At 48.3% G+C, this 25404-nt stretch overlaps 1 protein-coding gene across 4 annotated transcripts in view; it reads right to left on the bottom strand.

The window, feature by feature from the left end:
* Window positions 1–25404, bottom strand: part of FOXN3 (forkhead box N3) — a 274905-nt gene that overhangs the window by 81092 nt on the left and 168409 nt on the right. For all 4 annotated transcript variants that reach the window (XM_007526825.3, XM_060181232.1, XM_060181233.1 and 1 more), the window contains exon 4: window positions 20114–20178. In XM_007526825.3, coding sequence (XP_007526887.1) covers window positions 20114–20178 — 65 coding nt within the window. The remainder of the gene's footprint in view (window positions 1–20113; window positions 20179–25404) is intronic.

Raw genomic sequence — 25404 nt, 5'->3', positions numbered from 1 at the left:
TCTCTGTGCTGGCGAAGCAGACGCCGGGACAGACACCAGTGTCCTTGACTGTGGAACACCGTGCCTTAGCCGAGATTATAAAGCTCTGCTCTTAAAATTACAAGCGAGGCGGGGAAAGAAATATCTCAGGGGCTCAGTCCAATGGAGTCTGGACTCTGCTGATAGGCTTCGAGAGCAAAAAGTGCCAGTTTCGGGCTCCTGCGCCCTCACACGGGGGGCGTTTTTTGGACACCTGCAGCCATCAAGGTTGTTTGTGTTGTCTTCCTCACCCCCTATCTCTGTAGGATGGAGAGAAATTGAGAGGGGAGAGGGAGACAGAAAGACACCTGCAGCACTGCCTCAGTGCTTGTAAAGCTTCCCCCCAGCAGCTGGGGACCGGGGCTTGAACCCGGGTCCTTGTGCGTGGGAATGAGTGTGCTCAACAGAGTATGCCACCACCTGGCTGCTAACAGTCTCCTCCTCCTCCTCCTCCTCCTCCTCCTCCTCCTCCTCTTCTCCTGAGCTTTTTCTTTCATCCACCAGCACCTCCAGCTTCTCAGAATCACAGGGCTGCTGGGCTGAGGGTGTGTGTGAGTGTGAGGGGTAGTTCCACACAGACACCAGGCCTAGTATAGACTAAGCACCTTCTGGGACAGAGGGCCCCTGTGGGTGCCGCACTGCAGGAAGTGGGTGATCACGTCTGCCATGGTGAGGGGCAGGGGAACAGAAGGCCTCACAGTCCCAGCTCACAGGGTGCTCAGGAGAAAAAGACCCAACTCCAGTGGAGGGGAGACGCCTGAGCACACCATAGTGCCCAGACCACAAGGCCAACGTGGGTGAAACCATCATCTGGTTGCAAAGGCGGAGAGGGAGTTGAGGCTCCTTTGTGAAGGTGTGTCTGTCATTTTTTTTTTAATTAATTAGTTAATGATTTTTTTTTTTTTTACCCACCAGCATCACCGATGGGGTTCTGTCACTAGTGGCCATTTTGTTTTCTGTTGCTTTCGCTAGAGGCTGACAGACACACAGAGAGAAATAGAGAGGAGAGAGACCTGGAGCACCGCACCCCTCCTGTGAGGTTCACCCCTGCAGGTGGGGATCTTAACCCCAGATGGTAAAATCACACATGGCAACATCAGTGCTCTGCCACCCAGCCCCAATATTGAAAGATTTTTCTTGTTTTTATTTTTATTAGTGAGTTAATACAGATTTACAAAATTGTAAGCTATGGGAGTATAATTGAATACGGTTCTGTGTCCCATCCCCTCTGCTGGAAACTGCAGTTCTCCCAAGGTCCCAGATAAGGGCTGATTCTACAACTATCTGTCTTGTCTGTCCATCTGTCTGTCTGCCTGCCTGTGTCTGTTTACCTATCTTTCTGTGTCTATGTGTATTTTCCCATTTCCCTTTAAGGGTCCTGCCTTCACTTCCTTGTTAACTCACCCCTACGCCTATTACTACTTCCACCTATCCTTCTTTCCCCTCTTCTCTCTCAGATAAGAGAAGCAGTGCCTGGCTTCCTCTGGTGTTTTCCAGATTCACTTCCTTTTCAGTGATGGGATAAAAACACGATTCCTGGTGACAAATGCTTCAGATCCTGGTGGAATGGGGGTGCAGAGACCTCTGGTCATCTTCCTCCCACATTTACCCCTTTGGGAGTATGGACCAACATTCTTTTTTTGGGGTGCAGAAGGTTGGAGTCTGATTTTTCTAATTGCTTCTTCCCTGCTGGACATGGGCATTGGCTGGCTGATCCATATCCCCAGCCTGTTTCTATCTTTCCAGCCCCAATATTTTAATAACTAATATATATATATATCTTTTTGACTGAAGCATAATTCAGCTCTGGTTATTGGTGCCAAGAATTGAACCTGGGATCTTGTATGCACAAATAAGAACCACAATCTAATCCTGCTGAGAGCGAGAGAGAGAGAGAGAGAGAGATTGAAGAGCTAGCATGTATAGAGAGGATCTGCTTGGTGCTAACAATTCCCTTGTCTACTCTCCCTTCCAGGCTCTGCGCCTGGCCCCCCATCTCCCCATGCAAACTCCTCCAGCACTTACTGATTCACGCCCTCCCCAGCCTCACTTCCACACTGTACACCGCATGGGTCTCAGCGGCTGTGTAAGAATCCAGGGCAAGGAACCCCACAAAGCACCTCACAGAAAAGCAGGGACAAACCGAGAGGGGAGGGGGAGATAGGGAGGAAGAGAGACACCAGGGGGTTTGAACCCCACCCTTGTGCCTGGTAACATGCTTGCACCTGGCTGCAGGCTTCCTGCGTTATCTCCACGCTTCCCGTGTGATGTTGGGGTTCAAATCGGGGCTCTGCGTGGGTAGAAGTGTAGGTGCCGTGGTGGGGCTCTTTACAGACTTGCCTTGTAGACTCAGTGCTCTTCCAGGACCTCTCCAGCTGGGCTCAGTGGAGCTGCCTGTCCTGCACAGACCCGGAGGCCCCGTGGCCACAGCCACACCTACCTCCCTGCAGGCTGAGCTGGGACCTTCCTGGGATCCACTCACTCCTCCCCTGAATGCATCAGAGGCACTTAGCAGGGATCTGGCAGAGAGCTAAGTGCTATTAATGACACTCACATCGATCGGGAGCTTTTTTTACTCCTCCACTTGGCTTTCCCGGACACCAAGGAGACGGTGCATCTGAGGAGAAGTTCCCAGAGGCCAGGGCTGCTCCTGGTCCCTCCCCACCACCTCAGTCAGCCAGGGTTCAGGCACTGTGGCGGGTCCCTCTGGAGAAGCAGCGGTAGGGTCCCGTCTCTTAATCGCCGTGAGTCTGTGCTGCCAGATTTGTTTCTAGAAAAAGCAGCAGTAACACTGGTGCCTCGATCTGTTCTGTGTGCTCAGATCAAACACAAGGCCACCACACAGTTCGTACCTATCTATCATCTATCTGTCTATCTATCTATCTATCTATCTATCTACCTACCTATCTATCATTTTCCCAGAGCCCTATCTATCTATCTATCTATCTATCTATCTACCTATCTATCATTTTCCCAGAGCCCTGCTCAGCTTAGCTTTATGGTGGTGTGTAGAACTGCACCTGGGGCTTTGGAGGCTCAGGTGTGAGTCTCTCTGTGCAGAACCATTGTGCTGTTTCCCGGGCCCTGAGATCCATATGGTTCACATGGATGATATGCCCGCTCTGTCACACATGATTTGGGGTCGAGCCCAGTCCCCAACACACTGGAGGAAGCCTTGGTATTGGGTTAACTTCCTCTGTCTCTCCTTTGGTCTCTCTGTCTCTTTCCCCCTACGCCAATACAATCAACGCTTGCGGTGCTAATTTTATAGTTCAGTGTGATGGCCCAACTTTAACTTGGGTTTCTGCCTTTGTTTTATCTTTGATTCTGATGCTTTTCTCTTAGGAAAAAAAAAACACCTTTATATTATATTTTTATTATTTCCTTTGGATAAAGAAACTGAGAGTGGAGGGGCAAATAGAGCAGGAGAAAGAAAGACACCTGCAACACTGCCTGTGAAGTTTCCCCCTTACAGAGAGGGGCCGGGGGGCTTGAACCTGGGTCCCGTGTGTGCTATGATATGTGCACTCAAGCAAAGGAACCACCACCTGAACCCCTTTGATTGAACTTTTGTACTTTCAACAACAATGAAAACCCAAGTGATATTGTACGTCAGTGAGCGACTGCAAAGTCTTTTTGGAGCAAGGTGAATCGTGCTGGACAGAGTCACTGAGGACAGTCACCGGCACTCGGCCCTCACAGCATGGTGGCTCTGCAGCAGACGGCAGGAAGCACCAAAGGGGACACCCAGCTCCAACGCAACCTTCTGGCTTTGGGGTTACTGCTCCCCACATTCCCACCCCCTGAAGCCTGCCCACTGGCTGCAGTTGTCTCAGAACATCTGGAAGCCTCCCTGAGCTGCATATTAAACGTTTGAAGATTGTGAACAGTACTGAGTAGAATGCGGAGGCTATATACACACTGCATTCTAGAATCCTGGCATTCAATTCTGTGCCGACTGTGTCTCACGCCCGCAGAGCAAACACACACATGCACACACCCAGTGAGGCTCCCGTTACTATGGGAATGACCAGGCGGACCAGTGGACCTGACTAATGGTAGGTGCTAGAGGCTGGCGGCCTTGGCAGTACACGGTGAGACTGGGTCTTCTCAAATACCTGGACTTCTTGCAGGTGTCTAAAGCCACGCAATATATATATATATATATATATATATATATATATATATATATATAATATTATATTTTAATTGGGTAGATAGAGAGAAATTGGGCAGGGGTACATAGCATAATGATTATGTAAAGAAACTCTTATGTCTGAGGCTCCAAAGTCCCAGGTTCAGGCCCCCACACTACCATTAGCCAGAGCTGAGCAGTGCTCTGGTAAAAGAGAGAGAAATCGAAAAAAGAGAGGAAGATAGAGAGGGAGAGACACCTGCTTCACTGCTCACGAAGCTTCCCCCTGCAGGTGGAGTGAGGGGCTTGAACCTAGGTCCATTGGAACACGTGCACTCAATCATCTGTACCACCACCCAGGCTCCCCAAAGCCTACATACTATGTCCCCATCTGACCTCTTCCATGCTTCAGCTGAGCGAACCACCCCAGCACCACCCTGCTCCTTGATCAGTACTGCTACCCGCCACTGCAATGCTTTCCAGAAGACTGCCTGGATAGACCACGTGAGGGTGCTGTTCACCTCTGACGCCCCAGAGGGGCTCCCTGGCCAGGAGGCTGGCACGGCCAGGGTGAGCCTATCTGGGCCCTGAACTTGGGGAGTGGGGGGAATAGAACATGGACGGACGGGGTCTGGTGTGTTGCAACAAAGCATGGGACTGGGGAGAGGGAGAGAAGGTAAGGGGCTTGGGGGTCCTGGTGCTGGGTGATGGGGGTGAAAGTGTTTTGCAGGCACGTCTCAGGAGGAGGTGTACCCTGCACTGTGATCATCCATTAACTCCCCTGAAGGTTAAGAAAAACTTGGGAAAGAAGGCGGGTGGCGAAAGCTTCCCTGTTCTCCAGCACTGAAGCCCAGGACCTTAAACACCTGTCCACTTTAGAGTTTCGCATGGAGTGCTCGCTATTTGGTGATCTGAACAACCACTGCTACTACAAGCCTCTCAAATGAGATCAACCTTTTATCAAGTGAACTTTATTTTTTTAAAAGCAATTATTCAGTGTATATAATCACACCTTGGAATACAACTGAAATTACTAGTAGGCTCAAATTCTCAAGGAAAAATCACTAGTAAGAGCAGGTGACCAGGCTGAGGTTTAAGAGTCACAGCAAAGGACCTTTCCCACAAGTTGATTTTTACCATGAAGTGGCTCCCAAACCAAAGCTGGCTACTTTCCGGTCCCAGTGGAGGGTGTGAATTTGGACCTAGCTTCTGACACCCCGAAAGCTGGGGGTACTGAGCCCCTACCCCCCAAAATGACCGTAAGACTGAGCAAAGTTCTTCTTAACTAGAAACCCTCTCCCCTTAAAATGTCTATAAAGATTTATTTATTTATGTATCGACAGCAGTTAACTTAGTCAAAAAAAAAATCAGAGCACATGGCTCCTAAAACAGTGCACTAACATCTTTTTTTTACCCATTTGAGAAAACAAATACAGACATAACTGAAATCCTCCCTAGTTCCCCCCCCCCAAAAAAATGGAGGCCTTGGTCTTAGAACACTCTAGAGAGAGAACTTATGTCCTGAGTATTAATGATGCTAACATTTCCCCCATTATTATATTATTATGCTCAAAAGATCTGAAATTTCAGATGGAGTACATCTGAATCGTAGGTACGAAAGGCTGATGTTGGAGACTCAGACTCTATGACAAGTGGCCCAGAGCCCAGGCAAGCTTTTCCAAACACCTTAATCGTTTAGACGAATGCTGCTGAGGAAAGGAAGTTGTTTCTAAGTCAACCTTCCAGGTACACGTGCTGTGAGAGGTGCTTCAGCCAAACAAGATGGTCATCCGTCCAGATTCTCTTGCCTGTCCCAAATCTCAGAGTGACCAGCATGTCTGTTTTGAAGGCTCAAATGTTTCCAAACACAGTGTTTCTTTTATTAGTAAAATGCTCGCTATGGGGTTTCAAGGTTTCAATAATTACTTCTAGTGGTCTGGGAGGCGGCTTAGTAGATAAACTGTTAGACTCTCAAGCACAAGGTCCTGAGTTCAATCCCTGGCAGTGCATGTACAAGATTGATGCCAACTTCTCTTCCTTTCTCTTATTAATAAATATGAGATCTCTAATAATACTAATAATGATGATTTCAAAAATACTTTCTTCACCAACCTATTTATCCATCAAGATCTGATCATGGAAAGGAAATCCACTTTCATTTGGCTGAAATTTTAAAATATGTGCGATTCAAATATGAACTCTAATGGATCCCTCTCTGCACCACCACTGGGGCTATGGATTATCCTCCCAACACTCATGTTCAGCAGAGAAACAATTACAGAAGCCAGAACTCCTACCTTCTGCACCCCAAAAGCAACTTTGATCCATACACACAGTGGGAGAGAAGTGTTAGGAGGAAGAGGATAAGAGGGCTCTGAATTCTAGCTCCATCAAGTCCAGAGAGAGAGGACAAAGAGGGGAGGGATATCTGGATGAAGTAGTAGGGCTGTGTATGGCTTGGAGGGGAAGAGAGGACTGGACCTGGGAGAAAAAGGGAGCAGTTATGTATAAATGTGGACAGAGAGTTGTAGAGATGATGGCCCATGTCTGCAACCTTGGCGGAACCATGGTAGACTGCAAGGGAGGGACCAGGGACTCAGAACTCTGATGGTGGGAATGGAATGGAACTGTATCCCTGTTGACATTTAATTTTGTGAATTACTATTGAATCGTCAATAAAAAATATGTGTGATTATCTAAGTGCTTTGGCACAGGTCTTCTTAGAGTTTTTGCTAAAGAGTTATTGTTTACTTCATTTCATTTGTAGTTGCATGACCTGTGAACTGGACTCTGGTGAGGAATGTTGACGACAAAATCCCCCCACACCCATCCACTCTGAGGAGAGAGTAACATGTCAGCAGATTTTGTTAGCCGGCTGGTTCCGAATGGAGTCTAAATACTGTATCAACAATATCAACAGCCAGCAGGGCTAGTGGGTCCAAACAGAATATGCTAGAATTGGGAGAGAACTCTTGTTACTTGGTGTTTTGCCCAAGTTTTTCATCTACAGTATTGATTTAATAAAATCTAGGTGAAAACTGGGAGGTTCACTGCATAATAGGGTGTATATATATATATATATATATATATATATATATATATATATATATAGAGAGAGAGAGAGAGAGAGAGAGAGAGAGAGAGAGGGAGATTCCACATCACCACAGCTTCCCCTGGTGTCATGGGCTCTCTCACATGGCATCAGGGCTCAAAATGTGGGTATGGTAAGATTCATGCCCTATCGCTCCAGCCTCGAGTTTTGAAGTTTATCCATTTAAGCCCCATGTTAAATGTATAGCTTCATGGATTTTCACAATTTACCCAGAAGCTGGATGGCCAACACATGGACAACCTCCAGAGCTCCCCTTCTCCCTGGTGCAATCATCACGCCTCCCTGGTTTTCTTTTGGCCTTTTTGCTTTGTAAACTCCAGTTGGGAGCAGTAAAATGAGCCAAAGTGGTCCACCTGGGGGGGGGGGGGCGGGCACAAAGAGCTGGCCTGCTTCCACTTGCACTGACTTTTTGGAAAGAGGGTAGAGTTCTCCTGATCTTAATGCTGAGGGCCCACAAACTCAAGTCAGGTATCTGACCAAGTTAAGGAGCATACAGGTACATCAGATACAGTGTGAGTGAGCAGTTGTGTGTGTGTGTGTGGGGGGGAGACAGAGAGAGAGGGAGGGAGAAAGAGAGAGCGGGAGAAAGACAGAGAGAAAATTATCAAGGACTGTTGGAGTGAGAATTCAAAGTCAGTTCCCTCCAAAGCCAAACTGAGCTCTGTAGATCAAAACACTATTTCAGGTAATCTCATTCTCCTTTAGGTCATGAAATCACAAGTCTACACTTATAGTTCAAAGACCTTCTGTAGAGAAGGATCCTGCCTCTGGATCCACAAACTCCAACACATTCTCTCTCTCTCTCCCTCTCTCTCTCTCTCTCAGCATTTTATGCCCCGCTATCCCCACTGCTATATTTTGGAGTGTGAATGATTTTCAGTCTCAAGGGGCCAGGCCGTGGTGCACCCAGTTAGGTGCACATATTACTAAGTGCAAGGACCTGTGCAAGGATCCGGGTTCAAGCCCCTGGCTCCTCACCTGCAAGGGGGGACGCTTTATGAGGAGTGAAGCAAGTCTACAGGTGTCCACCTTTCTCTCCCCTCTTTTCTCAATTTCTCTCTGTTCTATCCAATAACATGGAAAAGAATTGGCCACCAGAAGCTGTGGATTTGTAGTGCCGGCACCGAGCCCCAGTGATAACCCTGGAGGCAAAAAAAAAAAAAAAAATCCGGACTCATTAAAAAAGTCTTATTTTTTCCTTGCCATGCATCAATTTTAAAAAGAAATTATCTTTATTTGTGGGACAGAGACAGCCAGAAATTGAGAGGGAAGGATGCGATGAAGAGGGAGCCCTGCTTCACCACTTAGGAAGCTTCCCCCCTGCAAGGGGGGACCGGGGGCCCAAACTTTTGTCCTTGTGCATTGTAACATGTGCACTCAACCAGGTGTGCCAGCACCCGATCCCCAAGAGTCTTAGTTTTTAAAAAATTAACTTGGAAAGTAGCATGTGAGACTGAAGAGGTTCTGAGCTAGATTCCTTTTTTTTTTTTTTTTTAACCAGAGCACTGTTCAACTCTGGCTGATGGTGGTGTGGGGGACTGAACCTGGGACTTTGGAGCCTCAGGCATGAGAGTCTCTTTGCATAACCATTATGCCATCTACCCCCGCCCTGGATGCTTCTTCAACCACTCTGATGCGAGGTGCAGATGTACTAGAAACTAGCGCTTCACCCACTGCATCTGAAATAGATGAGTGTGATATATTGTGAGTGTGATATATTGTTAAGGAGTGTTCCTCTGAAATCCATGAGCTGAAGTCCTAACATCTAGTGCGACTGGATTTGGAAGCAGTGGCCTTTCAAGAGGGCAAGAAAACTGCATGTAGCCGTAAGGGTGGGGCTCTGATTCAACAGGGCAGGGGTTCTTAGGACGAGAAGAGACCAGGGAAAACGCAAGCACAGAGGAGGGTGTGTGAGGCCACAGGGAGAAGGTGGTCACCTGCAAGTCAAGGAGAATCCTGGAGAAACCCTTGACCTGGGTGCTTCTAGCAGCTGGAGCTGAGAAAATGCATGTCTGTTTGAGCCTCCCAGGCTGTCATTCTTCTATTACAGTGACCCAAGTTGATTCACACACTCAACAGCTCTGTGGGCATCTTATATTCCAACACTGAGCTTCTGGGGTCAGGGTTAACGGCTAAGGTAGGTTTGCAAAGGACTGGAAGCTGGTCCTCGAGACCAGGACCCACCTAAGGGTCGCTGCTTCCATCTCTTTCATCACCAGTGAGACCGCCTGGTTAAGACCACCTCCACGTTTGATTTGCCTAGAGCTATGGTGTCAGCAAAGCCTTCTTTGGCCAGGGCTTTGATTTTGTTTTTTCAAATGGCTGCTGTTGCAACAGAAGCTCCCTTTACCTCCATTGGGAACTGACCTTGGCCTGCATTTGGAGAATTTTCCATCTCCCAACCCATCCATCCAAGTGGGGGTGAGGTCGCTGCCCCCCACATCAGCCAACCCTTCCGGTCTCCTGATCAGTGGTGGTTCCAGATGGTCAGGCTAAGCGCAGAGTGGCTCAAACTCTCCCGGGGAGCACTGGGGAAACATTCGTTTCAAAGCTGATGCCCGTAGCCCAAGACTTGTGGCCACTCGGTGATATCAGTATAAGCCACTCTGAACCTCTTTCCTCCAGAAACAAAGCTGAGTTTGGGGACAGAGAAAACTGGCATTGTTATCAATTCTGTGGCTCTAGTTGGTTCAGTTAAGTCAGCTCTTCAAACTAACTTATATATTTTTTCAATGATTTATGTAGGGCCAGGAGAGAAGTCACTCTAAGAGCTTACACTCCACAGTGTGCCTGGTCCTAGGTTCAAGTCTCTGGTCGCCACCCGGGAGTACCATGCAAAGGGCAGTGCTGTGGTGTTTCTTTGTTTTTTTTTCCTCTCTGTCTCTTCCTCTCTTTCACCTGCTGTCTGAAAGAATAAATAATTCATGAAAATGGTGAAATGAATTGTGAAGGTATGAAGCCCAAGTAAATCCCTGGAGGTAAATTAATAAATTAATAAATTTTAGAAATAAAAATATATATATTTGCTTTTATGAGAGAGAAAGAGCAGGGTATTGCCTGGCTGTGGCAGGGGCTGGCACCAGGGATTGAACCTGGGGCTTTTAATATGCGAGTCTGGTGCTCTAACTCTGAGATACCTCCCTTGTCTAAGGCGGGGTGGAAAGCCAAGCCATTAAGTAGGTCTCCTAGGACAATAAAAAGGATGGGGTTTTAGGACTCCTGGTTGTGAGGGTACACACACACACACACACACATACACACACACACACACACACACACACAGAGCGAGAAAGAGAGAGAGAGAGAGAGAGAGAAGCTATGATTCCATTAATCCATTTGGAATGTGAACTGGCAGTTGGACAGCAGATGAAAAGTGGCTTCACTGAAGATGATGCCCAGATGCCCTGGTCTTCAGGGCTCTGGTCCCCCCAACACTAGAAATGGGGATTTCACTCAGAACTGCCTCATTCCCAACCATGACTAAACTTGGGAGTAAAGTCTCTCAGTCCTGAGAAACACAGCACAGAATCGGCTTCCCCTTTCAGCACAGCTTTCTCAAAGTCGCTCATCACCAATGTCCTCGGGACCCTCCAGAATCAAGAGACTGGGCAGGGCAGCCCAAGAGACAGCTCAGGAGGGAGAGCACTGAACTTGTAGGAGTGAAACCTGGGTTCAAACTCTGGGCACTGTATATTCTGGAGCACTTGTTCTAGTCTGTCTGTCTTTGTCATAAAATAAACAAAACTTACCAAAAGACAGACAGACAGACAGACAGACAGACACACACACACACACACACACACACACACTGGATTAGACTAGTTTTACTGGCTGGTGTCATTGTGGCCCAGATAAGTGTTGCCAAGGTCTAGTTACAAATTGTGTCAAATAAGCAGGATAAGATAATCCAAAACATGCCTCATAAAATATTAAAAAAAAACACACAGCCCAAAGAGGGGCCAACCTGTAAGTACCATGTAACCACGAGGTGGGGCAAGTCCAACAACACCCCTTCACACTGTGACAAGTGTGAAGCAAAAATCTTCTAGAGTGTAAATGTCTAGCTGGGATCATGTCACAAATGGGTGCACTCTGAGGAAGGGTAGAACCCGGATCACAAGCGATCCCCATCCACCTCCTGAGAACCCCCTTCTCTGTCACAGTTCCACAAGACCCTAGTCACTCCAGAGTGTCAGCAACAACAGCTGGCGAGGGCTCAAGTTCCACACTCGGAGGGTCTCCAGGGGGACCCACCGTAATCCATCTGGAGCTTCCAAGAGCCTGCAAACAGTTTTAAACATTCCTGAAGGTATAACTTCAACTCAGCTGGGGAAAGACATTTATTCTTAAAGCTCTTGTTGTTGCCATCTGGGGGTCCAGGGGTTTGAAGACCATAGGAAACAGCAGGAGTGTTCTCCTAAGCATAAGGAAACTCTAGTTATTGACACCCAGTAACTGTTAGGCACCGAGCCAGCCTCAGCGCACATGTGCATTGTCACCAAAGCCCACTCGGTCGGCGGCACCGTCAAACGAGTGGCTCAAGGTCATGTGTGTGCCTGGTGCACAGCAGAAGTCGACCTTTGAGTCTGGCTATAAGGTCCACGCTCTTCTCTCCCTCCCGGAGTGAAGGCAGTGACAATGGTCCCCACATTCAGAGGCCCGAATAAGTGGCATGGCTGGCCTTCCTCACTCATATCACTTCCCTTTTCCAAAGGCATGTAGGTAATTACCAGAAACGCAAGTCTTCTGTGCTTCATGTCATCATCTGCAAAGACCAGTTGGGCACCTCCAAGGGGTAAAGGAAGAAAAAAAAAAGAGGAGAAGGAGGAGGAGGAGGAAGAGGGAGGGGAAGGAGGAGGAGGAGAATGGAGGAGGGTGGCAGGAGAGATTTATCCTTGCAGGTTGCATGATCAGGGGTTAGATAGCCTGAATGCAAGGGCCATGCCCTCTCATTAAACATCCTCTCCCCTCCTCCTCCTCCTCCTCCTCTCTCTCTCTCTTTGCTGCAGGCACCACCCCAGAGCTCTTGGCCCTTGGCCACACCTCTGTCGTCAAGGGAATCCAACAAAAACACAAACTTGACCTCTTGTAGTTTGCTGGTGAATGTTTTCCAGTTCACTTTTGAAACTGCAGAGTGCACTGCTCTGCTGGAATATATTCTAAAAGCATTCTTCTCCATCGCAAGCCTCTTGACAGTTGTATAAAAATATTTCTAAACTTCTATCCACATGTGATTAAGCACCAATTCAAGGAGAGTGAGCCTTTAGATAAAAGCAGGTCTCTGCAGCAAAGAAGGCTCCAAGGTTGTAGAACTTTTATATTTTCCTAATCTGATACAACTTCATAAACAAAGATATATATATAGATAGATAGATCTGCCTCCAGGGTTATCACTGGAGTTCGGTGCTTACACCACGAATCCACTGCTCCTGACAGCCATGATTTTCCATTTTTGTTGTTGTTGCTGGCTGCTATTGTCGCTGTTGGATAGGACAGAGAGAAATTGAGAGGGGAGGGGAAGACAGAGAGGAAGACAGACACCTGCAGACCTGCATCACCGCTTGTAAAGCGACCCCCCTGCAGGTGGGGAGCCGGGGGCTCGAACCGGGATCTTTGTGCCGGTCCTTGCACTACGTGTGCTTAACCCGGTGTGCTACCGCCCAGCCCTCAACAAAGATATTTAAATGCTCAAAAATGAAACTATATGGAAATATTCCTACCAGTGATTGATACCTGGCATAAAAGTCTGTTACCTACTCCTCTTTGTATCAAATTCAGATAGACTCAAAATAAAGCATTCATTCTGTTTAAGGGGTAGATTCCTTGGAATAGCTGCACTAATTCTTGAATGACTAATTTCAGGGTTTTCTTTTTTTTCTGATCAAAAGCCTTTAAAACCATCTTAAAAGTTCCCCAACAGCCATGTTTGGGGACAAGAGGAAACAGAGCAGTTTAATCACTTTCATCAAAGAAGACAACGTAAGTATTCGCTTCCATCTTTTCCTCTTGTCCTTCGAAATCACTTTCAAGAATCATAACAGGATCCGCCCCAGCCCTGGTCTGCAGAACATTACAGAATAGCTAACAGGGAAAATTGTTTAGAGAGATTCAAGCCACTCAGAAGCAAGGATTCAGGCTTTCTTCCCCTGGGGCTGCAACCCTGAGCAGGGCAACTCCGGGGGGCCTGTTTCCACCTGTGTATAAAGAGGAAGCAGACAGTGCCTCGTGCAGAAGGCTAATATGGGGCGATGCAAACACCACACACAGCCAGGCACAAAAGGCCACTCGCTGCAGCAGCCCATCCGCACGAGAAGTCCCCTTTAGACAGGTGCAGAGAGGCAGGAGAGGGAACTGCTTGTGCCCCCAAGACCCGGGGTCTGTTCTAAGGCTAGCTGGCTTCCACCCCATGCTCTGCACGGTGGGTGCTCCTGCCTCTCCCTCCTTCTGAAACTCTGTGCCCTTCACCCCTGTGTCCGCCTTTCCTCCACTTCTTCTTTTTTTTTTTTTTTAATATTTTATTTATTAGATAGAGACAGAGGAGGGGGAGACAGCTAGAGAGAGAAAGAGACACACCTGCAACGCTGTTTCACCATTTATGAAGCTTCTCTCCTGCAGGTGGAGCCAGGGGGCTTGAATCTGGGTCCCTGCAAATCACAACATGTCTGCTCTAAAGCCCTGGCCCCAAGTTGCTTCTCGACTTTGACCTGTCGTTACAGTTAGACGTTATCACGCCTCCTCCTGTGGCAAACCAAGCTCGGGCTTGGTCTGAAGACAATTCTCCTTCTTTTTCCTTCAAGATTCTACTATTGCTACAACACATGCAGTGCTGGGGGTCCAACCTAGGGACCCGGGCAGGCAAGCCCTGTATGCCACCTGCTTAGCCATTCATTCCTTTTATCCTTCTAGGGGCCCCATGAAATCTCACTGAGGCTCAGATACCAATGAAAAGCAACAGCTTTTCAGACTTCCTCTTTCAGTCCTGAACTCCGTATCTACCTGTTGCTGGCAATGACTCACAAAGGCAGGCCCAGACTCTCCAAGGGGCCTGACCTTCTCCAGTGACAACGCTGAGTTCTCGGGGAAAGCGATTAAACCAGTGTGCAGCAGAGAGGCCCCCAGCAATGCAAGGCAGACAGCAAGGGGCAGACTAGGCCAAAGGCACTGGGGCCACTGGGGAACTGCAGACCCGGCAATGTGTCTGGGATTCCTAAGAGACAGGGATTGGCCAAACATTTCTTTTCCTTCTTTTTTCCCCTTTTGTTGCCCTTGTTGTTGTTTTATTGTTGTAGTTATTATTGTTGTTGTTATTGATGTCATCGTTGTTGGATAGAACAGAGAGAAATGGAGAGAGAAGGGGAAGACGGGGGGAGGGGGGAAGATAGACCTGCTTTCCCCCTGCAGGTGGGGAGCTGGGGGCTCGAACCAGGATCCTTACGCCAGTCCTTGCGTTTTGCGCCACATACACTTAACCCACTGTGCTATCTCCCGACTCCCCAAACCCTTCTTTTAGGAAGACATTTCCATGCATATTGAACTATCATAAAAGCCGTGACTCATTTTTTGCATGGAAAAACACAGAAAGGTGTCAACTTTTCCAGCAGCTTAGTATATAAAACTAACTTAAGAGGCTGGGTGGTGGCGCACCTGGTTGGATCCAAGTTACAATGCACGAGGACCCAGGTTCAAGCCCCCAGTCCCCACCTGCAGGGGGAAAGCTTTGCTAGTCGTGAAGCAGGGCTGCAGGTGTCTCTGGTTCTTTCCCTCTCTACCTCTCCCCGCTTCCCTCTCCATTTCTTTCTGTCTCTAGCAGAAATAAGGATAATTTAAAAAATAAAAATAAAAATATAAAATTAACCTTATTCTTGGGAGATCACATAAAACTTGGGTGAGTAGTAAGAGCTGGACAAAGCCCCCTGAAATCCACCTGGCTGTAAACAGACATGTAGAAAAATAAACAACCAACTTGACTTTATTACTGAAGTTATGTAAACCCCTTTAAAATAAGTCAGAGGAGACAAGAGAACACACAGAGCCAGGAAAATGAAAGGGCCTTTTCTTTGAAACAAAAGGCCTAAGGAGGACAGAAGGCCATTATAGTTGGGGGGAGAAATGTTGAAAGGCTTTGTGTCCCATTCTGTTACTACTTTTTTTTTTTTTTTTTGAGCGAGAGAGAGTGCGCCTGGGGGTAGGAGCCAGGAGATTTGTGAAATAGGTGGATGCCCCCCTTTGCAAAAGGGACAAAAGCAAGTGGTAGCTTGTGGAGCAGATTAGATGAAAGGACCCAAGAGCCCCAAGGCTGCAAGCGCGAGTGAAAGAAATGGGGGTGGAGTCTGGTCAGTGGTCACCCCCGCAGAAAGCCTGCCCTAAGCCTAGCACAGGAGGGGCCCCCGGGCCCTCTGAGGCTCCATTTTGGCTCTTTTGAGCCGTGGAACTTCTCACGTGGAGCATCTTGGCCAGGCCGAGCCGGTGCACAGGCTGGAAAGCCTTCACCACTCCGGAGTGGAGCCAGGGCTGCACTGAATCCAGCCATCGAGTCCCTCCTTCACATACCACAGCAGCAGGACTGTCCACACAAGACCCCTGAGACGCTGGACAGAGTCGTGTGCAAAGACCGGATCATTGGGGCTGGGCGGTAGCACAGTGGGTTAAGCGCACGTGGTGTGGAGTGCAAGGACCGGCATAAAGATCCCGGTTCGGGCCCCCAGCTCCCCACCTGCAGGGGAGTCGCTTCACAGGCGGTGAAGCAGGTCTGCAGGTGTGTCTGTCTTTCTCTCCCCCTCTCTGTCTTCCCTTCCTCTCTCCATTTCTCTCTGTCCTATCCAACAACAATAACAACAATAATAACAACAACAATGATAAACAACAAGGGCAACAAAAGAAAAAAATAGCCTCCAGGAGCAGTGGATGCTTAGTGCAAGTACTAAACTTGGAAGCAAGTAAAAAAAAAAAGAAAAAGAAAAAAAAGACCTGGATCATCAGTCTGCCGCCACCTCCACCTTCCTTACTCTCTCACATCTGGTCACACACAACCAGCTGAAGGCAACTCAGAGCTCCTACTGAGCCTGAAACCCAGCCCAGCCTGTGAGTCGGGATGTTGCTGGAACGGAACAGGGCTGATAGTCCAAAGGAAACTCCCGCCACCTCTCCGGAGTGGTTGCCGACATGACTATGGGGACAGTTGGGGAGGGGGGGCACACAATGACTCTGTGTCACAGGCCTGTCTTGCTGGTCCTCACTGCAGGTCCTCTGGAGGAAGCTGGAAACTACAAGCCTACAAGTCAACATGGAAGGAACCCGAGTTCCTCATGAGCTGACTGCTGTCAACACAGGTACATTCGTGCGGTGAACTTCTGTCCATGGAAGTTTCTGCACAGGAGGTGACACCAAGTTTCTAACTCCAGGCATCCAGAACTTCCCAGGTTCAATGATCCTCTGCACAGGGGCGGGATGGTGGCAAACTCAGCTGAGTGCAAATGTGGGGTGGGGACGCTTCACAAGTGCTGAAGCAGGTCTGCAGGTGTCTATCTTTCTCCCTCCCTCTCTCTCTTCCTTTCTCTCTCCCTTTCTAACTGCCCCTCTCTCTCAATTTCTCTCTGTCCTATCCAATAAAGTAGACAGAAAATGGCTCCTGGCACAGGAGCAGTGAGTTGGCACAGCTGGCACTGAGCCCCCGTGATAACCCCCGAGTGACACAACAAAACGGTCCTCTGTGTCCATCCATCCGTTTGCTCACTTTGCGGTCAATTATTCCAGCTCGGGGTCGAGGTGGCTGTGGAGCGTCTTCTGCAAACTCAGGACACAGAGCGGTCACCGACAGGACATGCCCACAGGCTTGCTTGCTTGGATGGAATAGCTGTGACAAGCAAAGTCCACAGCCAGTGGCCCCAGAGGTGGTTTTTCTCATGAACGTTATGAAAGGGGTGTGAAGGGCTGAAACGAGGTGATGGGGCCCTGCTATAGTTCTGAGAGGCTGCCCTGGAGCCTGGGAAGCGGCATTGTCTAAAACAAGCCGGCCAGTGATCAGAATCAGCTTCAGACATGGTTCCCCAGTGGCAGGTGTGTCTGGGTCCTGGTCAAGGACAGCTCTGTCCCTAGTCGCCACCAGCAGGCCTGTTCTATGCACTGAAAATGCCGCGAGAAACGGGACGGCTTGTGTGATGTGCCTCGGCCCTTCCTGGTGTGGTGGGGCTGTGTTTCCACCAAAAGGACAAGTTTGGGGACTCAGAGTCTCGCCAGTCTCACCCAGTGCCCAGCACTCTTGAGCTGAGTGAGTGCCCACAGGTTGGTGCTGCAGGCGGATCCAGGGAAGACCTGCTCAACTCAAGAGCTGGAAAGGCTAGGCAGGAGGAATAGCTCACTAGGACAGTGCGCTGCTTTGCCACATGCACGACCCGGGTTCGAGCCCCTGGCTCTCCACATGTGCGCGGTGGGGATGGGGGGTGGGGGGGTGTCACTTCACAAGTGGTGAAGCAGGTCTGCAGGTGTCTATCTTCCTCTCCGCTCTCTATCTCCCCCTCCACCTCTCAATTTCTCTCTGTCCTATACAATAAAAAAATGAAAAACATGGCTGCCACGAGCAGTGGATTCACAGTGCAGGACCAGAGCCCCAGCGGGGAGGGGGAGGATGAGGGAGCAGGTGTCTGTCCTGCCTCCTCATCCTCCCTGCTGATGGGACACTAACATGCCTCTGTGAGCCTGTACCGCCCACTGGAAAGGACAGAGAGAACGTTAATTAGGAAGAACACACACAGAGTTGAAAACATCTTATCAAACAGAAACGTCTCTGGAACACTAGATCCAGGTAATTAAAACAAATGGAGAGACATCTGACAAACAGTTAACCGAGTCCTCCACCCCCACCCCTCTACCCATTCACATTCCCAAACTGACAGAAGCCTCTCTGATTTCCAAATGGACCAGAAAATAAATGGGCTGTGTTGAATTGGATGTGGATCTAATGAACATGTGAAATCTGTAAGAATTTATTTTTCGGTGCCTAGAGTAATTAGGAGTATTGTTAACCCTATTGAGAAAAGGAGGGAAAAAAAAGACTACTTACTACTTGTGAAATAGAATTTTTTTTTTTTTTTTTGACAAGCTGAGGTCTCATGTGGGCTTGATTTCACCGCTTCCAGGTGCTACTGTTTTTCTCAGAAAGGGAGAGCGGGCAAGGCTCCACTGCAGCAGGGCCTCCCCCAATGCTGTGGCATGCTCAAACCTGGGCAGCACATGTGACCAGGCATGTGCTCTATCCAGTGAACTACTCTGCTGGCCTGAAAAAGAATCTTAGAAAGTGACATCACTCAACTTTAGAAACTCTGCCAATATTTTCTGCTCACACTTTTGTCCCCGAGAAACAACCAAAAACTGGCGGCAGATAGCAAGTGTATGTTAGCTCTCTGTGAAAGAATCTTTTCAAAAAAAAAAAATTCCATAAGAAAATGGTCTAAAAATAAAACCCTTTTCACTGAAAGTCGCAAAAACATGAATGATATTTGTATCTTTGCTACAAATCCAGAGAGAAGCAGGAATGTACATCACTTGAAAAACCCTCAAGGCTCGTGGCTATCAGAGTCTACTTACGGTAACTGAAGGGAGAACTGGACACATTTCTCTTGGATTGTGTATTAATTGTTTTTGAGAGTGGGGGGGTTTCCTGCCTTTATTTTCTTCCCCCTAAGACACGAAAGACGGCAGTGGCAGTCACCACAACCAGAATCAATCAAACGTGCCTGCCCCAAGCTTCCCCTACGCCTAAGCCGAAACACAAAGATATCCTGCAAGTCCCCCATTTCACAGCCGATTAAAGTGATAATATGCAATTGCATGGCCTATCAAACAACAACAGAAATGTAATGACACCCCTCACGACTGTCGAGAAGCCCAGGATAAATGCCTCCTGCCTCGGCAGCATTTGGAGCCCACCCATCCACCCACATGGCACAGCACAGGGCCGAGGCCTGGGCTGATTCTTAGGAGGAAAAGAGGTTTAACAGCTGGAGCCGCAGACAGCATTAAACCGCTTCACTGGAAGCCCCGCACAGCCCGGACGCTCCTGGAGCCACCAAATCCATCTGCTTTCGTCAGTGGCGACCTTCGGACACCTGCCTGGCTCAACAGCCCAGACAGAAGGGTCAGGAAATGGAGGGACCCCTGGGGGGGCAGCATATCTGCAGAGCACTTAGTTCAAACAGTGACAACCCCAAAGTCATTTCTAGAAGGATGGAGAGCACACCTGGGAGCCATTACTCCCTCCTCAACTTGGACCATTCAGAAACTAAGAAACATGATGACGGAAAGCAGAGAGGCAGAGACGGTTCAGATTCTCCGAGCACATGCAGGAAGGCGACAGGGCAGCACCCACAAGCAGTGCTTGTAGAAATAAAGATGATGAATGAATGAATGAATGAATGAACAGAGGTACAAACGAACTCTGTCCAGCTTCTGAGGAAGCCACAGTCATCTTTTCCGACAGCACGAAATGAGGGGCCTCCACCCTCGACATGCTTCATCAACCCACACATTCTAAAAGCTCAGAGTCTGTGCTTGAAATCAGCCCGGTCCATGATGTCATCAAGTCCCAACTGCCCTGCAAGGGATTCTGGGTTCACCAAAGCAAGCAGAACACACGGAGACGTGACTGGTGAAAAAGCAGCCCCCACTTCAGTCAACTCACGGCCGCCGGGAGGGAGGAAAGAGAGAAACGGACAAGCAGAGGCAGCCTCTAAGAGCCACACGTCCCCAGAGAGTGTCTGCTCCTGGACAGGACAGGACAGGACAGGACAGAACATCTCCGACTGCCACCAAGCACATAGGAAGGGGGTGGGGAGGAGGTGCGGGAGGCCTACCTTGTAGAAGGGCTCCATTTCTCTTGAAGAAGTTACTGCCTGGCCAGACGGGTGGACCTGATGTGCTGAAACAGAAGAGAAAGAGGAGTGAGGGTCAGAGGTCACACTCCCACACCCTCCAGGGCGACCTGACAACACTCGCCCACCTCCGCCCCCTGGGCACGCACCTTTCAAAACCCCTGGGGGTGGGGTGGTGCAGAAGGCGGCTCCCTCTAGCAGAATGCACACTTTACCCTTTGTGAGGATGTGAGTTCGAGTCCCCAGCCACCACACAAAGCTTTCAAGGGTGGTTGAGCAGTGCTGTGGTCTCTCTCTCTCCCTCTCTCTCTCTCTCTCTCTCTCTCTCTCTCTCTCCCCCCTCCTTCTCCTTGTCTCTCTCCCAGGAGCAGTGGAATCCTACAGGCTTGAAGCCCCAGCAAAACCCTAGCAGAGGGGAAACAAAAGCCCCATGAGGTCTGTTCCATAATAAACCAGCTTCCTGGTTCACGACACACAAGCTGTCTGTGTGGGTATTTCCCAGCTGACCCTGTTCCTTCCTGGGCACCAAGGTCATCTGCAGGTAAATAAAATGGAAAATGCACCTGGCTCCACCATGTAGCTTCAAATGTAAGAACAGCTGTGCCGTGGTCATTACTTCATGATCTTATGTGGCAAAGAACCACCATCTGGGCTGGGGAAACAGCAAAATGGTTCTATGAAAGACTTTCGTGCCTGAGGCTCGGAGGTCCCAGGTTCAGTCCTCAACACCACCATCAGCCAGAGCTGAGCTGTGTTCTGGTTTTTCTCTGTATCTCTTCCATTAAAATAAGTAAATAATCAAAAAAACACACCCACTATGTGTGCCTGCTGAAACCCAGGTGGGCTTCCTGGAGCCAACTGCCTTTGCAGACAAGCCATTCCACCATTCAGTCCTGAACACACAAGCGTGACTGTGGGTCCACTCCCTCCCACTCTCCTTGTTTTGTATCTGCTTTCACAGAGTCTTATAAGACATTCTGCAGATAAGTTACCGCCCATAAGATGCAAGAAATTGTGAAAAGATCAATATATCGCTAAGACACTTTATTGTACGGGTAGACGAACGTTTTCACCGTGTTCAGATCCCCAGTAAAACACGTGAAAACCAGGCCCATTTTTGTAAGATATCCTGAGAATGGAAAAGTCGTTTCTTCTAGTGAACCAAGGATGGGTTTAGACTAGTGTCAGAAAGCACTTAAGTCAAAGATGTGACCAGATCCAACCCAGGAGGTAGTATAAAGCACTTTACCAGGTCAGTGTGTGGCAAATGATACTGGTTAGTGTGTTACAAATCACCTCCAACATTAAGAAAGAAAGGGCCAGGCTCGGGGACATAGCACGAGGGTTTTGCAAAAGACTATCTTGCCTGAGACAACAAAAGTCAGATTCAGTCCCCAGCACCATCATCAGACAGAGCTGAACAGTGCTCTGAAGAGAGAGAGAGAGAGAGAGAGAGAGAGAGAGAGAGAGAAAAGACAGACAGACAAAGAGGGTTGGGCTGAATAGGATACTTACAAGTTCAGTGGACAGAGAAAGAGAGAGACAAAGACAGTAAGAAATCAGAGCACTCGTGTGCCAGTCAACTAGGTCTCCAGCAGTACCCGAGAGCAGTGACATTAACAAGGAGAAACGCCAGTGACACAATGTTCCAGAATCCCCCCAACTTGACTAACAGAGGCTCAGAGGGCACAGCAGGCAGTGCTGTGTGGCTGGTGGTGAGGAGAGAGGGAGGAGAAGGTGGGGAAGGACAGAAACAAACATCAGGTGTGCTGGAAACACACCCGTCTGCAACCTTGATGGGAAGGGACCTTCTGGTTTTAGTCTGTTGGGGACCTGCCAGCCTCAAAGTCAGTGAGAACATTTCCAGCCCAGACTAGGCGGTGCCCAGGACCACCCCTTAATCAGTCGGGCTAGGGGGTGATGGCTGAGAGCTGATTTCTCTTCCATCTGACTCCTGTCCCAATCCCGTGTTCCATGAAGGATAATGGGCATTAAAAGACGCTGGGTTCTCTTTTAACAGCTGTCAGGTTTTACCATCTTTTCCTCCCCCGTTTTAAAATAAGCAGACAGGCTGCTTCCAGGCCTTCATGACTTGATTTCTGAAGAAATTTTAAAACTGAGGACTTCATTATGCAGGAGTAGGTGCTTCCAGAGAATTCAATAATTGAGTCTTACGGCGGGAGCCGGCATATCCAGCTTACTTCCAACTAAATCTCCTCTTTATCCTGACCCTGATTTGCCTGGAAACTCAGCCTATGCCAGGGATGGGGGAATGAAGTCGGGGCAATACAGTGGCTTAGAGTAGGGTAACGGCCCACGGCAGAAATCTACTCCTCAATTTTCAAAAGTTTATTCATTTATTTTGAATAGACGGAAATTGACAGGGTGAGAGAGAGAGAGAGAGAGACTTGCAGCACTGTTTCACTGCTCTTGTAGCTTTCCGTCTGCAGGTGGGGAGTGCAGGGCTTGAACCTGGGTCCTTGCACACTGTAATGTGTGTGCTCTACCAGGGGTGTCACCACCAGGCCTAGAAGACAGAGCACTGGCGGCATTATCCTGAATTAGGACTTCTGCCAGAAATCCTTATTTCTTTTGGAGGAACCTATCTATCTACCAGGGCAAGTATCTCATGACTATATTGTCTTCATCATGAGAGTTTTCCTCCTCTGCTTGGAGATCCAGGCCCTGGGGCCGGGTTGGAGACACACCTGATTGAGTGCACAGGTTACAATGCGCAAAGACTCGGGTTCGAGTATTAGTCCCCACCTACGGGGGCGGAGGGAAGCTTAGCAAGTGGCGAGGCAGCGCGGCAGGTGTCTATCCGTCTCTCCCCCTCTCTATCGCCCCCTAGCCTCTTGATTTCTGGCTGTCTCTAGCTAGTAAATAAAGACAATGGAAATAATTAAGAAGAAATGGGCCCCCATCCCATCTGTAGCTCAGGATCGCGACCCTCACGCCATAGTTCTGAATTCACATCTACGTGGAGTGTGCACGTGTATGTTGTCAGATTTGTTGTTTGCTCAGTGTGTCTGATGTCAACAAGTCTGAGCAGAGTCCAGCAAGGAGGAGAGAAAGTTCTTCCCAACTTTCTAGGCTTCACCTCCAATCCCATTTCCTGAGGATATTTTCTTTTTTCCAGAACCCCTGGAACATTTTTCTACTCTGAAGCCATCTGGTAATGTCTTTCTGAACATACAGTTGGGGAAGATCTATGGGATTCACTGATCCGAAGGTCTCCTGGCCCTTCTTCTAACTGATTTGCTTTCCGTAAACACACATCTTACCTTTCTAGAAAGCAGTCACCCCAGATGGGCAGAGACTATATAAAGGGACCTTCCCTCCTAGAACTTGGCTAAATTCACCATCTTCAAAGAAGGTGGTTGTCACTATTCTTAGTAACTTTATAAAAGAGCAGAAATGTCACCTATATATCATAAACAGAATTATATCAAACTGAAAAAAAAATTATGACTGGGGAGATGGCATAATGGTTCCTGCAAAAAGATTTTCAAGCATGAGCTCCAAAGTCTCAGGTTCAATCCCCAGCACCACTGTAAGCCAGAGCTTACACCAGTACTCTGGTGGTGGTAATAATAATAGCTGCTACTATTATTATTATTATTATTATTATTATTATTGCTTCCAGAGGTTATTGATGGGGCTGGGTGCTAGAACTACGGATCCACTGCTCCTGGCAGATATTTTTTCTCTTGTTGTTGTTGCTGTTATTGTTGTTGTTGTTGGCCAGGACAGAGAGAAATTGAGAGGGGAGGGGAAGACAGAGGGGGAGAGACCTGCTTTTCCGCTTGCGAAGCAACCACCCTGCAGTTGGGACTCAGGCACGGGCTCAAACTGGGATCCTAGCGCTTGGTCCCTTCACTTCACACTACGTGCGGTGCGTGTGCTTAACCAGGTAAGCCGCTGCCTGGCCCCCTACTTGTTATTTTTTAAACCTCTTACAGGTATAATTAAGTCTCTTGCAAAGCAGCAAATCCTAGATTATCCATGTCCCGTTTCACCATCAATTTTCAAGTAAGAACTTGAAAAATCTTTGAAACTGGAAACAGAATCACGAATCTCATCATTGATGGTGATGGGTCTGATAATCTGGGTTGCTCTCTCTACTGTGATTTCTTGATTACTGAGGAATACATAAGTAACTAGATAAACGTGTGCATATTTCTGGTGATCCTATTGGGGCCGACTGCAGGAACTGTGCTGAAAACCTGGGCTAGGATTTCACATGCATACAGCAACAGACGCAAAGGTGTTTATCATCATCTTTGTGCTGCACAGTTTCTAATTTTACATATGAAAACCAAGGCATCATTCAGCATAAAGTACATTATTTGCATGATATATTTGCATTTGTAAAACACCCACATTTACTTTTACCGCCTAATGGGCCTGGTTAAAATGGGCCACTCTATATAAACGGAGCGCACTGGTTCCCGACTCAATGGCGCTGATAAGAAAACTACCCCTTTTAGATGCAAATGAATTTACTAATCACAATTAAAATGGTGGCGTTGAGGAAGCTGAGCAGCTGTTCCAAGAGCTGGAAGTCCAGGGCCAGTGTGGCTCTAAGCTTCATCTCTGGAGCAACCTGGGGTCTCTCCTAAGGCATCTGCCTAACCACCACTGGGAAAACCTTTTGTCAAAAGTGGTTAGGAGAGAGGGGAGCTGGATCCCCAGTCTGGGCGCCCCACACTATCCTTGGCAACAGCCAGCGCCTGTCCACGGGGCCAGACTGTAACCAGGATGGTTCAAAGGGTGCAAGTCGAGCGGGGAAAGTACCCCAGACCACCAATGAAAAGGCTGGTGAGCTCCTGGTGTACCTCAGAGCAGTACTGTGGTGTTACTGGAAACTGGGTGTCTCCTCTCACCACACCCCAACAACCGCAACAACAAGGCAGCCCAAAGTTGTAACGCCTTGGCGATCACCAAAAAAAAAAAAAAAAAGTGACACAGATCCAAGAAGGATGACAGAGGACATAGTGGGGGTTGTATTGTTATATGAAAAACTGGGAAATGCTATGCATGTACAAACTACTGTATTTACCGTCGAATGTAAAACATTAATTCCCCACTAAAGAAATTTAAAAAAAAATAAATGACATAAATAATAGAAAGGATGTGAGTTGCTATGAAAAACACTATTGTGATTCCTCAAATGATCACACATTGATTTCCCCTAGAGGACACTGGAATTTCACTCCTGGAACTGTGTCCAAAAGAACTGAGAACAGAATTTCTAGGCCTACCATGAGCCT

This window comes from Erinaceus europaeus, chromosome 22 (assembly GCF_950295315.1).
Source record: "Erinaceus europaeus chromosome 22, mEriEur2.1, whole genome shotgun sequence".
Classification (NCBI taxonomy): Eukaryota; Metazoa; Chordata; class Mammalia; order Eulipotyphla; family Erinaceidae; genus Erinaceus; species Erinaceus europaeus.
Note: the sequence above shows the minus strand (reverse complement) of the source record. Positions and strands in the feature narration are given on the sequence as shown.